The 15346-nt window shown below is 42.5% G+C and overlaps 1 protein-coding gene across 1 annotated transcript; it reads left to right on the top strand.

The window, feature by feature from the left end:
* mos (v-mos Moloney murine sarcoma viral oncogene homolog) lies at nucleotides 1-14815 on the top strand (the record flags this gene model as incomplete). Its single annotated transcript, XM_083654165.1, has 3 exons — nucleotides 1-439; nucleotides 6386-6606; nucleotides 13902-14815. The coding sequence occupies 3 exons, from the start codon at nucleotides 1-3 to the stop codon at nucleotides 14256-14258; spliced, it is 1017 nt and encodes a 338-aa protein (XP_083510291.1). The 3' UTR covers nucleotides 14259-14815.
* Nucleotides 14816-15346: the final 531 nt, after the last annotated feature.

Below are 15346 nucleotides of genomic sequence, written 5' to 3'. Positions count from 1 at the left end.
ATGCCTTCTCCAATCCCCGTGACGCGCCTGCTGCCCAGAGACATGTACCCCTCTCTGGACTTCGGAGTATGCAGCAGCCCGCTGTCCAAGTACGCGCACTGCTCCAGTTTGAAAGTGCCCGCGGCGCGGCTGAACGGCCCGGTGGCCAGCCGGCTCTGGTCCTCTGTGATCCACTGGAAGGAGCTGCGCTGCATGCAGCCCGTGGGCAGTGGGGGGTTCGGCTCTGTGTACCGGGCGGAGTACCTGGGAGACACCGTAGCGGTGAAGAAGGTGAAGAGTCATGCCAGGAACGCGCTGGCGTCGCGCCAGAGCTTCTGGGCCGAGCTGAACGCGGCGCACCTGCGGCATGACAACATAGTGCGCGTCCTAGCGGCCACCACCTGCGTGCCCGCGCACCTGGAGGACGGGAACAGCATCGGGACCATACTGATGGAGTTCTGTAGGTAGCCCCCCCCCCCCCCCCCCCCCCCCCCCCCACACACACACACTTTTTTTCACAAGCAGTTTTGTTCATTAGGCTATCAAATTTGCAGTCTACTAATTAAGTTTTAAAGTAAATAATAACTAGGACTGCAACTAACGATTATTTTCATTATTGATTTATCTGTCGATTATTTTCTCAACGAGATATCAACACTTTACCCCAAACCTCAAGATATCATCCTCAAATGTCTTCTTTTGTCTTGACCAACAGTCCACAACCCAAAGAGAATCCATTTACTGTCAGAAGTAAGTAATATTCACATTTAAAGGGATAGTTCACATTTTTTAAAGTCTATACCTATTTGCTACTTACCAATGATGATGTTGATTTGTAGAGTTCTTCGTCAGCACAATCCATGCTGTTCCTCATAGTAGCTCTGGAAAGTTGAGCAAAAAGGAATGCAAGGTCAATAGGGTCACGCTCCTCCTGTATGTACAAGCCAGAGCATGTGAGCGGAGATAATTACCACTCCTCGCTCCTGGAGCGGCCCTGTCCACCCGCTCCAGACTGCTCCCCACTCCATACAGATTTCACCCGCTCGCACTCACCGCTCCACTCCGCTCAAAAGAAGAAAAAAGAAAAAGAGGCCAGGGTGTTTTAATTTGCGTTTAAACGCCTGGGAAATGGGCATTGCTCACTACAAATAACATGAGCTCAGCAGAGTCAGCTGCATGTTTGTTTCTCTTCCTTCTCGTCTCACCGCAGCTGGCAAGAAAATAGTGGGCGTGCACATGCTCACGCACCAATGCATTCTGTTTCGAACATGTTGTGATCGAAACTGGAGCGGGACTGAGCGGGTGATCGGTGCCGCTCCAACTTTCGCTCCGGTACCGCTCTGGTCCCCGCTCACCGCTCAAGCCAAAATCCCCCTGTCCGCCTCACGCTCCGCTCCGCTCACATGCTCTGGTACAAGCTGACTGCAGCTCACTAAAACTTCATCCACAGTGCACACAGTCAATTTGAGTGAGCCTTAGTCAGCTTGTACATACAGGAGCATGACCCTATTGACCTTGCATTTGTTTTTGCCCAACTTTCTTGAGCTACTATGAGGAACAGCATGGCTTGTGCTGAGAAATAACTCTACCAATCAACATCATCATTGGTAAGTACAGTAGCAAATAGGGCCCTGGAACTATCACTTTAAGAAGCTGGAATGAGGGAATGAGATGATTGTTTCCCCCCCTTCCACTAAACAATTATCATCATCATCATCTTCAACTGCTTATCCGGGATCGGGTCACGGAGGTAGCAGTTCCAGCAGAGAACCCCAAACTTTCCTTTCCCTGACCACATTAGCCAGCCTGATGGGATCCCGAGGGGTTCCCAGGCCAGCATGGAGATGTAATCTCTCCACCTAGCCCTCGGTCTGCCACGTGGTCTCCTCCCAGCTGGACGTGCCTGGAAGGTCTGGAAAACCTCCCTAGGGAGGTGACCAGGTGGCATCCTTACCAGATGCCTGAACCACCTCAACTGGCTCCTTTCTAGGCAAAGGAGTAGGGCTGTGCAATATAAATCAATACGGCAATGTATCACAATACTTTTTTCCGCAATACTGTATCGATATTTCAGAAAAATATTATGATATATCACCATATAGATTTTTTCCCACAGCCGTGGGTTCAGTGACACAATAAGAATAGTTTTTATTTCAGTGCGTTCAGTAAGACACTCAACACTCAGTAGTTCTGACCAAATTTGTCCACTAAGTCATCAAAATAAAGTGATGTACATATTATTACACTACCTGGGTGGTACACAGCGTGTTGTGTTTTTAGCTCTATCTGTTCATTTTCAGTAAATTATGTAGAGTATTGCAATATATCACAATATGTGGGCTATTGTATCGCAATGTATCGTGATACCATCGTACCGTGACCCATGTACGTGAGGTCCTTGCCAATACCCAGCCCTACAAAGGAGCAACATCTCTACTCCGAGTCCCTCACGTATGACATTGTATGAGCTTGAGCTTCTCACCTCTTCCCTAAGGGAGATGCCAGCCACCCTCCTGAGAAAAGCCAATGATGCCGCCAGGACCACATTGGCTGAGTTTCCCAACAAAGAAGCTTCTTAAGAGTTAAGAAGCTTCTTAAGGAGTTAAGAAGGCTTCAAAGAAGTGTTTCCCAAACGCCTTCTTAACAGTCGAGAAAAATAAAAAAATAGAAGGCTCTTAAGAAGCATCTTAACTGGAGCGGCTCACTTGATGGCACTCTGAGCCCAGCAGTGGGCCACGACTCAGTGGTTGAGAAACACTGTTAACACCTAATCATGGTCATGTTAAACTTTATTAAACATTATTTATTTCAGACATGGACTGCAGTTCAAATTGCTTTATATACACAGCATACAACAAAACAGAGAAACACTACAGAATTTAAGCGACCTTGGGTTCTGTGAAAGGTGCTATATAAATCCACAACATTATAAAAGTAATCCATTCTGATTAGAGGAATATAGCCTACGGTAAAACATTTAAAACACAAGTAACCATACATACAGGGGAGATTTTCAAGTGTTCCCTAATTTTAAACACTAAAGGGTGCATGAAAGAAAGGAAAAAGGGAAAAACACAAGAGGAACAGTGGACACAAGTATCTCCTTTTGCCTGACGCGGCTGGATCTGTCAGTGTTTTGTCATTAAGAAGGTGTTAAGAATGCTCCAGACCCTTCTTACAAAACCTTCTTAACGAAAGATCATCTTAGCGCTAAGAAGCTTTTGGGAAACGCAGCCTTCTTAACGGAGGATAATTGGAAGATAATTTTAGGCTAAGAAGCAATCGGGAAACGCGTTGGCTTCGTTGGCTTCTTACGGGAGCCTTAAGAAGGGTCAAAGAAGCTTCTTAGCGCTAAGAAGCTTTTGGGAAACGCATGCCTTCGTAAAGAAGCAATTGGGAAACGCGTTTGCTTCTTAAGGGGGCCTTAAGAAGGGTTGAATTAGCTTCTTAGCGCAAAGAAGCTTTTGGGAAACCCAGCCATTGTCTGCGAAAAGCAGCGATGCAATCCTGAGCCCACCGAACTGCAACCCCTCCTCCACGACTACACCTCGAAATCCTGTCCATGAATATCAAACGATTAATCGACTATAAAATAATAATAATTGACGATTTTCTTTTGTCTATCAACTAATCGTGCTGGTATAAGCTCTGCCATTTGTGCCGACCATTTCATTCGGCAGTGGAAGAAAATCCCTTTCTGCTCCCTGCAAGCTCTGCCATTGGCTCTGACCGACTCTGACTGACAGGCTCCGACCATGTATGGATTTCCTTTCCGCTCCCTGCGTGTCGAATCTGTTGATCTCAAATGCCTCTGCCGCTGTGAAACAACAATGGCTGAGTTTCCCAACAAAGAAGCTTCTTAAGAGTTAAGAAGCTTCTTAAGGAGTTAAGAAGGCTCCAAAGAAGTGTTTCCCAAATGCCTTCTTAACACATCGCTAAAGAAGGCTCTTAAGAAGCATCTTAACTGGAGCTGTCCACCATCTCGATGTGAGAGGTCCTCTGCGGCCCACTAGATGGCACTCTGCCCACCAGTGGGCCACGACCCAGGGGTTGAGAAACACTGTTGTAGAATAACCTAATCGTGGTCATGTTAAACAAGAACTTCTTCTATTAAACATTATTTATTTCAGACATGGACTGCAGTTCAAATTGCTTTATATACACAGCATACAACAAAATTGCGAGAAACACTACAGAATTTAAGCGACCTTGGGTTCTGTGAAAGGTGCTATATAAATCCACAACATTCTTATTATAAAAGGAATCCATTCTGATTAGAGGAATATAGCCTACGGTAAAACATTTAAAACACAAGTAACCATACATACAGGGGAGATTTTCAAGTGTTCCCCAATTATAAACACTAAAGGGTGCATGAAAGAAAGGAAAAAGGGAAAAACACAAGAGGAACAGTGGACACAAGTATCTCCTTTTGCCTGACGCGGCTGGATCTGCCAGTGTTTCGTCATTGAGAAGGTGTTAAGAATGCCCCAGACCCTTCTTACAAAACTTTCTTAACGAAAGATCATATTAGCGCTAAGAAGCTTTTGGGAAACGCAGCCTTCTTAACCGAAGATAATTTTAGGCTAAGAAGCAATCGGGAAACGCGTTGGCTTCGTTGGCTTCTTACGGGAGCCTTAAGAAGGGTCAAAGAAGCTTCTTAGGCTAAGAAGCAATTGGGAAACGCGTTTGCTTCTTAAGGGGGTCTTAAGAAGGGTTAAAGAAGCTTCTTAGCGCTAAGAAGCTTTTGGGAAACCCAGCCAATAACGCTAGCTCATTGCTTCACGCTGAAAATGGCAAGATTTTACAAAGATTTGGATTGTGCAATAAAGCATGTCTGCTTGGCAGTGTTGGGGGTAACTCATTACAAAAGTAACATATTACATGTAATATATTACTTTTAGCAGTAACTCCCTAATATAACTTATTACTTAGGCATATAGGATTTCAGTAATATTATATGAGTTACTTTGTCAAGTAACTCAAGTTACAAATTGAGTGTTTTTTTTTTTTAAAGCAAAGCACATTTAAAAATATACAATCATTTCCTAATCAAACTGTGTTTTTAATGCAAATAACCACTATAGATGACAATATCAAAGGAAAAGAATAACATTTCGAACAGCTGCTGCTGTTTTTTTGGTAAAAGTAATGCAAAAGTAGTGTAATAAGTAACGAGTTACTCTACACAGACAGTAATATTGTAAAGTAACTTATTACTTTCAAATGAAAGTAACTAGTAATATGTAGTATATTACATTTTGAAAGTAACTTGCCCAACACTGCTGCTTGGTACTTTCGGTGGATGGTTCTAAAGGTAACAGAGCCTTTTTCCCCGCTAGCCCAGAGTGGCGGTATTACCAGCCAGACACTCTCCCGGTGCAGGGAGAGAGTCTAACACCAACCAAAATATTAATGAGGGTATCCAACTTCCACTCCATTTAGGTGTTTTGGTTGCACCCAGCGCCGCCGCTACGTACACACGCAACACGCGCTTTGCGTAGGGCACCAAGTGCCAAGAGGGGCATCATCCAGAGCAAGAATACCACGGTCAAACAAACAGTGCGGTGGATGCCCCGCAGTTTGGCTGTAATGCCCCTTCTAAAATTAACTCTCCACACGGCCAGTTTGGCATTCCCTGTTTTGAACTGGCCACGGTGCCCCCTGAAAAGAAAATTGTGGATCTCCTCGTTTAAAACTACATGCGACGCAGTAAACAAACCACGTTTCCCTCAGTCACCAGTCATCATGCTGGACATCAGTAGTGCGAGTTTCCTCCCACTCCCGCAAATATGTAACATAGCCTACGTAAATACAGCTTATTATTAATTTAATTCACAGGGAGAAACTAGTGTACAACAGGTAATTTGCTGAAATGAACCGGGTTTAGCGCAGCAAAAATGCTATCAGTAGCAGTAGCCTACATGAGGCGTTTAGGGAGCATGGTAATTATCAATACCATTACCATTTAAATAGCAGATACTGTGAGGTGTTTAGGGGACATCTGTCATTTGTAGCTACAGAAATATTTGTGAGTTTTTCTTGGGACGAGGGGGGGGGCACCACGAAAAAATTATGCTTAGGGCACCCAAATAACCAACAGCGGCGCTGGTTACACCTGTGTTTACACTGCCTTTTAGACTCAAAATGGCTGCTGTAATTTGAAATGTGTAAATAATCTAATAGCTTTTGCGAATTTATCATTTTTAAGTTAAGCTTTCAATAGTAATAAATACATTTTAAGATTTGTACATCTTTAAAAATACAAAAGGAGGGTAGTCTTTTAAGCCATATCATTGTAGGAATATAATATTTTGCTAGGATAGCCTAATCAAGTTAATTATGTAAATTTCATCTGCTGAGAAATTAGGATTGTTACAAAAGTAATATCAATCTTTGTTGGTAGGTAGCCGAGATCTGCAGCAGGTGATCTACGGGAGTGCGGAGCCTCTGGAGGGGGAGAGGTGGCTGAGGTACTCCACAGACATGGTCCAGGGGCTGCGCTTCCTCCACTCACACAGCATCGCCCACCTGGACATCAAGCCAGCCAACCTGCTGCTCTCCAGCCAGGACGTCTGCAAGATTGCCGACTTCGGCTCCTCTGTCAAACTGGACTCCAGCTGTGAGGTGAGCAGAGCTGGAAAGTATTACTACGTACATTTACTGTACGTACTGTACTCAAGTAAAAAAAAATATATATATATATATATTATATATATAACGTTTAGAGAAAATAGACAGGTACAGAGTTAGACAGGTATAGAGTTATTCTAACCCCCCCTCCCCATTCCCACCCTTCACATGCATGCATGCATGCATACATACATACAGTACATTCATACATACATACATGTATATAGGGGTCCGCATGGTTCGAAACCACTGCTTTAAATAAACATATATCAGAGGAACTTCCATTTCTATTTTTGCGGCACAGAATACAAAAATTCAAGCACTTTCAATGACCGAAATCTAAAATGTTCCATTTTCAAAAAGCCTCAGGGCCTTGATTCTTTCCTCTCAAATTCACAAACGTCCCAGGGTTCCAAGGAGCCATGGAACCCTGATACATATATAGCATGTAATGAACCAAAATAATTATATCTAAATAAACTATACACATGAAAAGAAAAAAGAAAAGTGATCTATTAACTCGGACTATAAATATTCTCTCTGTGTTAACGCTATACAACGCTATAATTTTAATAGAGTACCGGGTTGGATGAGGCTAAGGTCATGTTTAGATGACAACGGTCGTTGCGTTCTCGCCTTTGATTTCGCATTTATACACAGTTTGTGATAATGACTTGCGTGCAGACTGAAGCAGCAAAAAACTCAGAGCAGCGTCACATGAGCCAGAATAACACGGAAACTTCTGGTTAAAACCTTCAGAATAATGGCAATTAAATAAACAGCCTTATTGATTTATGTTGCAACGTTTTTTTGTGTGTGATCCGAAATACACACAGAACACATAAAACACATAGAACACAGACAAATAAAAGTAAATTTCAACCCTTAGTGAATCAGCAGTTCTGTTTTCTATTTACTGTTATAAATTACTGCTTTTATTTTTAAGGTAAAAACACCTAGCTTCCTGTATTCTGTCTATTCTGTCTATTTCTCTGGATTGATTTAGCTTTATAGGATTAAACTACAGTATGAATGTTCCACACTTTTATTTTATTTTATTTAACCTTTAGTTAACCAGGTAAGTCATTAAGAACAAATTCTTATTTACAATGGCGACCTGGCAGAAGGCACAGCCTTTTGAGGGATAGGGGGTAGGGGATAAAATAAATACAAAGTTACTTTACAAATTAGGGATGGGCATCGAATTTCGAATTTTCGAATAATCGTTGTTATTATCAAGGTCGACTTTTATTATTGAAATTCGAAATTCGAAATTCGAAAAAAAAAAAAAAAAAAAACATTTTGAGTGAAATGTTGCATTGTCTCCCCTGATTCTAAGTATAGTCAAATCGCTTGGTTTGAGCAAGTAAAACAATTTTTATAAGCATTTTAAGCAAGGTTTATGGAAAAATGAATGGCGGATGAAATCCCATGAAGAGGGAGAGGGGGTGACTTTGGCACCCCTTTGGCACTCAGACCTGAGCCTACTAAATATTTAATGAACCACTCATGATTGTCAAAACTGTTTTTTATTTTCGAAAATGTCAATGTCATGTAACATGTTCTTTACAATGCAATGCTTGTTTGAGCTAAAAATCCACAGCAGAAGCTTTTTATATTAATTAATAAAGCCGTAGACTTAGAATCAGGGGAGACAATGCAACATTTCACTCACAAAAAAAATATATATATATATATTTTTTTTACATTTTTTTTTTTTTTTTCGAATTTCGAATTAAATTGGAATTTGGCCAGCGAATTTCGAATAGTGTTTTTGCTAGAAATGCCCATCCCTATTACAAATTAAAACACAAGTTAAAACAGTTAAAACATGGCAAGACACACGGAACAAACAGTCGGGGCAGACAGGGGATAAGTACTAGTTCAGGAAGCAGTTGCAGGTGTCAGTGATAATGTCCATGATAGAGTCCTTGAAAGCTGACTTGGAGATGAAATTGACCAGTTTTAGTCTTTTTTGTAAGCCATTCCAGTCTGTGGGCACAGCAGAATGGAATGACGAATGACCGATTACAGAATGAGTTTTGCAGATTTTCAACAGGATGAGGTTTGCAGAACGGGTGTTGTACGCAGCAGGTGCAATTTGCAGCAAACTACACAGGTAGGGGGGTGACAGACCAAGGAGAGTTTTGTAGATTAGCATCAGTGGTGTAAAGTAACGAAGTACAAATACTTCGTTACTGTACTTAAGTATCTTTTTTGAGTATCTGTCTGTACTTTACTTGAGTATTTATTTTTCTTTCAACTTTTACTTTTACTCCACTACATTTTCGTAATAAAATCTATACTTTTACTCCGATACATTTCACAAAAGCATCTTCGTTACTCGTTACTATAAAATAAACAAACAGCTGTTGTTGTGGTGAATCAGTAGCCTGGCTGGCGAATCAGTGCTCCTGTGTTGCAAGTTGCGTTTGCCAATTGCTTACCGTCAGCACTTCCCAAGTCTTTTCATCCATGTTAAAAGTTCCCACAGGCTGAAATCCGACGGGTAATTACTTTAAATTGTCTTTACATTGTGTCCAATTGACCCAAAATTACGGAATATGCCACCAGAAAACAAAAACCAAGCGTCTCCGGGGGTAAGCTTCAAATTGGTCAAGCGTCCACGCAGCCAGAACGTAAAAGTATAGGTCTTCCGCTTTCAAAATAAAATCCCAAATGCTTTATTTGTTTCTCCAAAGGTGAGAAGCATTTTATTCTGAAAGTAAATCATGGTATTTCCATTGCCATCTGGTGTAACAGTCACTGTTTTGACACAGCCCAATAATACTGTTGTGTTTCAGAAAGGTAACGTCAGTTTCAATTTCTATAGAGTGATTACATTGATTAACTGTTTATCTGGCCGTGACAATATCCAGGCATATAGCTATATGGAGGAGATGTCCATGATCTATGGTGATTATGATGACGATGATGATGATGATGATTATATATATTCCCATTGACATGGAGATATCTCATCGCCATGATAGCCTAAAGCAGGCACTTGTGCCAAAAGCTGCAGTCAGTTCAAATGGCAGACTATAAGGTAAATATGTAAGCAAACTCACAATAAAGCTAAAAATTCTGAAAATCCGGACCGCTTGCTTTCTTATAAACAGGATTTACTTGTACTTTTACTTTCAATACTTTTAAGGAGGCTACATTTAATATTTAAAAAATACTTTTGATACTTAAAGGGGGACTTACCCCCCAGATATGTAACAAAACGGTGATTTGAAAAAACCTATGGAAAAAAACAAGAAATGACATATACTCTTGTCTATACTATACTCTTTGGCTGTGCTCAGCTCAGGATTTTTTTTCGGAAATCGACGCCATTACAGTTTGCCCACCGCCTCAAAAATAATTTATATGAGAGCTGCAATATCTTATCTATATCAATATCTATGGAAACAGCGTTGCTCAAAATGGCTGAAAGTTATATCAATTTGGCCATTCAGTGGCGAGCTAGAAATTTAATTATTTTTCTCCCATGTATGTGTGTGGCGGCTTGTCTAACTACGTTAGGAGAGACTAGTGACGCGAGAGCACAGCACAATAATGAGGACAAACGCCCCACTCTCACGCTCATGTAATCACAATGCGAGATTTCGTTTGGGGGCTTTTCGTGATTCTTGTTAAAAAGTTACTGCACCTCTGATTTTTCCTCTCGGGCGCAGGGCAGAGCTGCAGAGCTCCCACCTCCTCCTCCTCGGCCTATTCAGTCTGTCCAAACTCAATACCGATCTAATCTCAGTATGAGATGCAGGGAAATATATTATAGTAGCCGATGTGTTTAGAGCAGCTTTGTCAAGTTGTCACGTCATAGTATAGCGTTATATTTTACATGTGCGCTAAACTGCGATGAGATTTGTTTGTGGAAATGTCAGACTGTTCTCACCCCATGCCCAAGCCCCCGCCTCGGCCATGAGAGCCGAGGAAGGCTGCTGCTGCTGCTGCGCGTGGCCCGGAGCTCGTGCATGAGCATACGACTCTCTCCCGCCTGACTGGCCGGGAGAGAGTGCTTCCAACTCGGACTGATAATATAAACAACATCATTTGAGCTTATCCAGGTAAGATATTAATAAAGTAATGACACATTCAGCGGGAAACTAACTATAATTAAGACATGTGCCAACTTTGACGACGTTTGGTTCAGTATTTTAAGAGCAAACAGGTTTTTTTTTCTTCCTGAAAAGTTGCTGTTTTGGAGGTTCGAGGTCCTGGAACGGACTTCTGGACAAAATCATATCTAGGCTACATAAAAAAAATCAGATTTGCATCTGAGAGACCATATCTCATCATAGGGCTCCTTAGTATGAAAAAGGTTGGGAATGATTTACAGCAACACAATGCCATGTCCTTCCTTTTATGATTATAGTGGTGTTTATTGATAGTATTGTGTTACATAGGAGTTGGTAGGAAAATAACAGGCGATTGTAATCAATTAACAGGTGATTAACAGGTCAAGTGACATCATGGGAATAGGCTTGGAGTTGTGAGGAGCCGAAAGGGTACAGGGGGAGTAGGGGAGTAACTATCTTGAAATCCCATAGTCTTTGGTTCATCGTGACATCACGACGTATCAAATCTCCCAATCATTTGAGGGCAAAAAAAAGCAGTGTTCCACCCATAGGGGGCACTTATGCCAGTTACGCTGCTGAAAAATGATACAAATGGTAAAATGGCAACAGTTTGGTCTCAAATGTGAAGATTTTGACCAGTATTCTTCACACACCACCCCCAAAGTCATATACTGTATATTGGTTAAAAGCTGAAAAAAAGTGTTTTGGAGGTTAGTTACACTTTAAGTACAGAAAATATTAGCTACTTTAAGACTTTTACTCAAGTAATATTTTAATGGGTGACTTTGACTTTTACCCAAGTCATTTTCTGGTAAAGTATCTATACTTTTACTCAAGTATGGATTTCGAGTACTTTATACACCACTGATTAGCATGAACCAGTGTATTTCACGACGGGTGTGTAGGGATGGCCAGTTTACAGAGGAATATAAAGTGCAGTGGTGAGTTCTGAAAGGGGCATTAGTAGCAAAACAGATGGCAGAGTAATAGATAACATCTAGCTTCTGCAGAGTAGTTTTGTAGGCCAATCGAAAAATGGTGTCACCATAGTCTAGCATGGGAAGAACTGTCATTTTAACCAGGGTGAGTCTAGCAGACAGAATAAATGAAGAGCGCATACGATAGAGAAAGCCAATTTTTGATTTGACCTTGGCTTGCAACTTGTTAATATGATGAGAAAACGACAGAGTGTTGTCCACCCAAATGCCCAGGTATTTATATTCAGAGACCTGCTCTAGGGTCGCTCCATTGAGTGTACTAATCTCAGGAGGTGAAATGTGCACAGAGCCCTTTTTACTGAACCACATGACCTTGGTCTTAGAGGTGTTTAACATGAGGCGTAGGGAGCAGAAAACCTGTTGGATGCTGTTGAAACTAGACTGGAGAAGCATGACTACAGCATCTGTGGTAGGGCCAGAGGCGTACAGAATGGTGTCGTCGGCATAAAGGTGAATGAGTGAGTCAAAAACAGAGATAGCTAGATCGTTTATATATACAGAAAACAATGTTGGACCTAATATTGAGCCCTGAGGCACACCCTTGTGTGTGACACAGAAGTCACAAATGGTGATAAACTGGTACAGATTGGTCCATTACAGAATAAAAACCCAGTAAAGCCCCATAAAAAGACCTGTTTTCTTTTCAGCACTTTGGACTTGAGGAAATCGATGCATCTGGCCTTGAGTTGAGTGTCTTCAATTATTTAATGCGGGGGTGATTAATTATTATGCGCGACGTTAATAGCGGGTACTTGTTCTTAGTAACTTGTTATCACTTGTTGTTTGTTGAATGCCAATGCGATTCACTATATCGTTGCTGTCGCAGTGAAAACTCAAATCCCCAAAACGGCAACTTTTCAGGAAGTTAAAAAAAAAACTGTGTGCTCTTAAAATACTGAACATCATGTCGTCAAAGTTGACACATCTTCATTATAGTCAGTTTCCCGCTGGATGTGTCATTACATTATTAATATCTTACCTGAATAAGCTCAAATTATGTTGTTTATGTTATCAGTCCGAGTTGGAGGCACTCTCTCCCAGCCGAGCAGCCTCGTATGGGGACACCTCGGCATTCCGAAATGTCGGCACTCCGAAATACCGGCATTCTGACAAAATTGAGATCTGTCTCGCCATTGCGAAAGAACCCTCCCCCAGACCCTAAACCTAACCTCTCCCACCCCCCACGCCTAAGCCTAACCTCCCCCAGAACCTAACCTCTCGGCGAAACATTTTTTGGAGATAAAAAGGGCCGCCTCTCCGAAAGCATAGAAGTCAATGATCGGAATGCCGACACTTCGGAATGGCGAGCTGACCCCGCCTCGTATGGCTGCCTCCCTTCTGGAGCGCATGGGCATGTGCCGCTGTTGCTCCGGTGGCGGGGGCACGTGGAGCAGCAGCAGCGGAGTTCCCACTCTCCCATGGCTGAGAGAGGGGCTCTTTCATCGGGATGAGAAGAATCTCACTAACGTAACATTATTCTTGTCAGAAACCACTTTGATTTGCATAGTTTAAACAAGTTTGCAGCCTAGGCCTAGCCCTTCATCTAATTACGTCAGAGAAAGCCAGGATTAAACAAAACAATATCAGAAATACACAGCCTGTCTGCCTGTGTGTCTTTTCCGGGTATAGTGTCCTGGCTGGGGGGCCTACAGACGGTAGGGGAGGAATTTTGAGGTTTGAGTGACAGATTGAGGGCGAATGGTGTTACGAGAGTTACTCACAAGATCGTTTTAATGCTTTTCCATTGGTTACAGTTTGTAAAACACACATAGGGACGTAAAGGGTCACCAGTGGCATTGATTTATAACAAAAAAATACAAAATTTACGTTCGAGGTCCCGCCCGACAGCGACAATATATAATAAGGCTTGGGCTAGTTGAATGCTCCTATTGTCTATCTCTCTCCCGGCTGGCATGATTACAATGGCTCGGTATTGGAAACTGCACAATATTTAGGAACACCAATTGGCCGTTGCAACGGACAACAGGCGGTACTGTTTTATTGTGATTGCTACATGTATGAAGATGGAGGGCCATTTTTAGCTGAGCTTACCATGACATATTGGGGTGCTACTTCAAGACTCAGAATGAAGAATGAAGGCAGTCTCGTGTTGAAGCTAGACCTTTACTTGAAATTGTTATTGCTTTCCATTGCTGTTTTGGCACTTTTACTTTGGATGTTAATACTCCTTTCACCACTGTAGCTGAGCAGCATGGGCCCCCACCTGAGCCACGTGGGGGGCACCTACACACACCGAGCGCCCGAGCTGCTGAAGGGCGAGGGCGTGTCTGCTGCAGCGGACGTCTTCTCCCTGGGGATCACCCTGTGGCAGCTGATGACCCGGGAGCAGCCGTACAGCGGGGAGGACAGGCAGCACGTCCAGTACGCCGTGGTGGCCTACAACCTGCGGCCTCCACTAGAGGGCAGGCCTGCATTCAGCTCGGAGCGGGGACGCCTCTGTGCTGCTCTGCTGCGGCAGTGCTGGAGCAGAGAGGCCCGCTGCAGACCCAGCGCCCAGGACCTGCTGCTCAGCCTGGACAAACTGCGGCCTTACAACTGACTTGGTTATAATCAGCTACCCGACCCGGTTGCTTGTTTTTCTCGCGAGATCTGGCAACACTGGCTACAGGTGGTTGGACTGATACTGACAGCTGTTGGTATACGGTAACCAAAGATACTCAATACTCCAACAAGACGACCCATTACACGCTGCTCTAATGGTATAAAATGCTATACACTTCCTGTCTCCTAAGTGGGCGTGGTCACCTCTCCCCCAGTCCCCCCACCCCATTTGAAAGTGTTATGAACGTTGTGTGGATGGATGGAACAAACTGATAACTTGCTCCTGTTATTACAGCCTATTGCTGCACACAGCTTGGGCATTTTAACACTAATGTATTACTGATGAACTTTTAATGTTTTTGCCTTATTTTGCAGCTCGTTTTAATCTGATATCAACCCAGTACAAGATCCGACCGGAGATCTCTTTGCCAGATCTTGCGAGAGTGTGTTGCAGCAACAGAGACAGGTGTCGAACAAAGTTAATTTTCTCCTGATTTGTCTGACTGAAAATACCATTTTAGTGTCAGAATCCTCAGAATATATGTGGCTTGTGAAAAATGGGTCCATTATTTCCTTTGGTGACTATGGGATGAAAGAATCAGTCATCATCTGTGCTCACGTTCACTTCTCCCATTGGAGTGAATAGACTCAGGATCTGCTGCTAGTCTCCTTAGGTTGGCGTGGCAGTAGCGAAACCCATGTGAGACAGATACAGGAATTGACTTGCAATTGGGCCATCTTGCTCTAATAAAGGTCTCTGGTATAACAGGCAACCAATTTTATGAATGTTTTAGCTTGGCAAAATACACAGAACTGTGAGCAGATCTGAGTGTGCATTATGCCGAAATCCATTCAAAAATTTGCTTTTTGCTGATCGACGAAAAAGGACATGTCTCATACACTATGAAGCACTGCATTTCTAAATCACCAAGATGCATTTTTCAATTCGGCATGCATATAATCCACGATACATGATACATTTCTTATAATAAAATTCTAACTTATAATAATTTCCCATTGCTCAAAATTATCTGCCACAATGCATTTTTTCGACAGAAGAACATTGTTGAAAGTTAATGTTATTGA

Source organism: Poromitra crassiceps (genome assembly GCF_964638095.1).
Source record: "Poromitra crassiceps genome assembly, chromosome: 2".
NCBI classification, from domain to species: Eukaryota; Metazoa; Chordata; class Actinopteri; order Beryciformes; family Melamphaidae; genus Poromitra; species Poromitra crassiceps.
The sequence above is the reverse complement of the archived record's forward strand: the minus strand, read 5'-3'. Positions and strand labels throughout refer to the sequence as shown.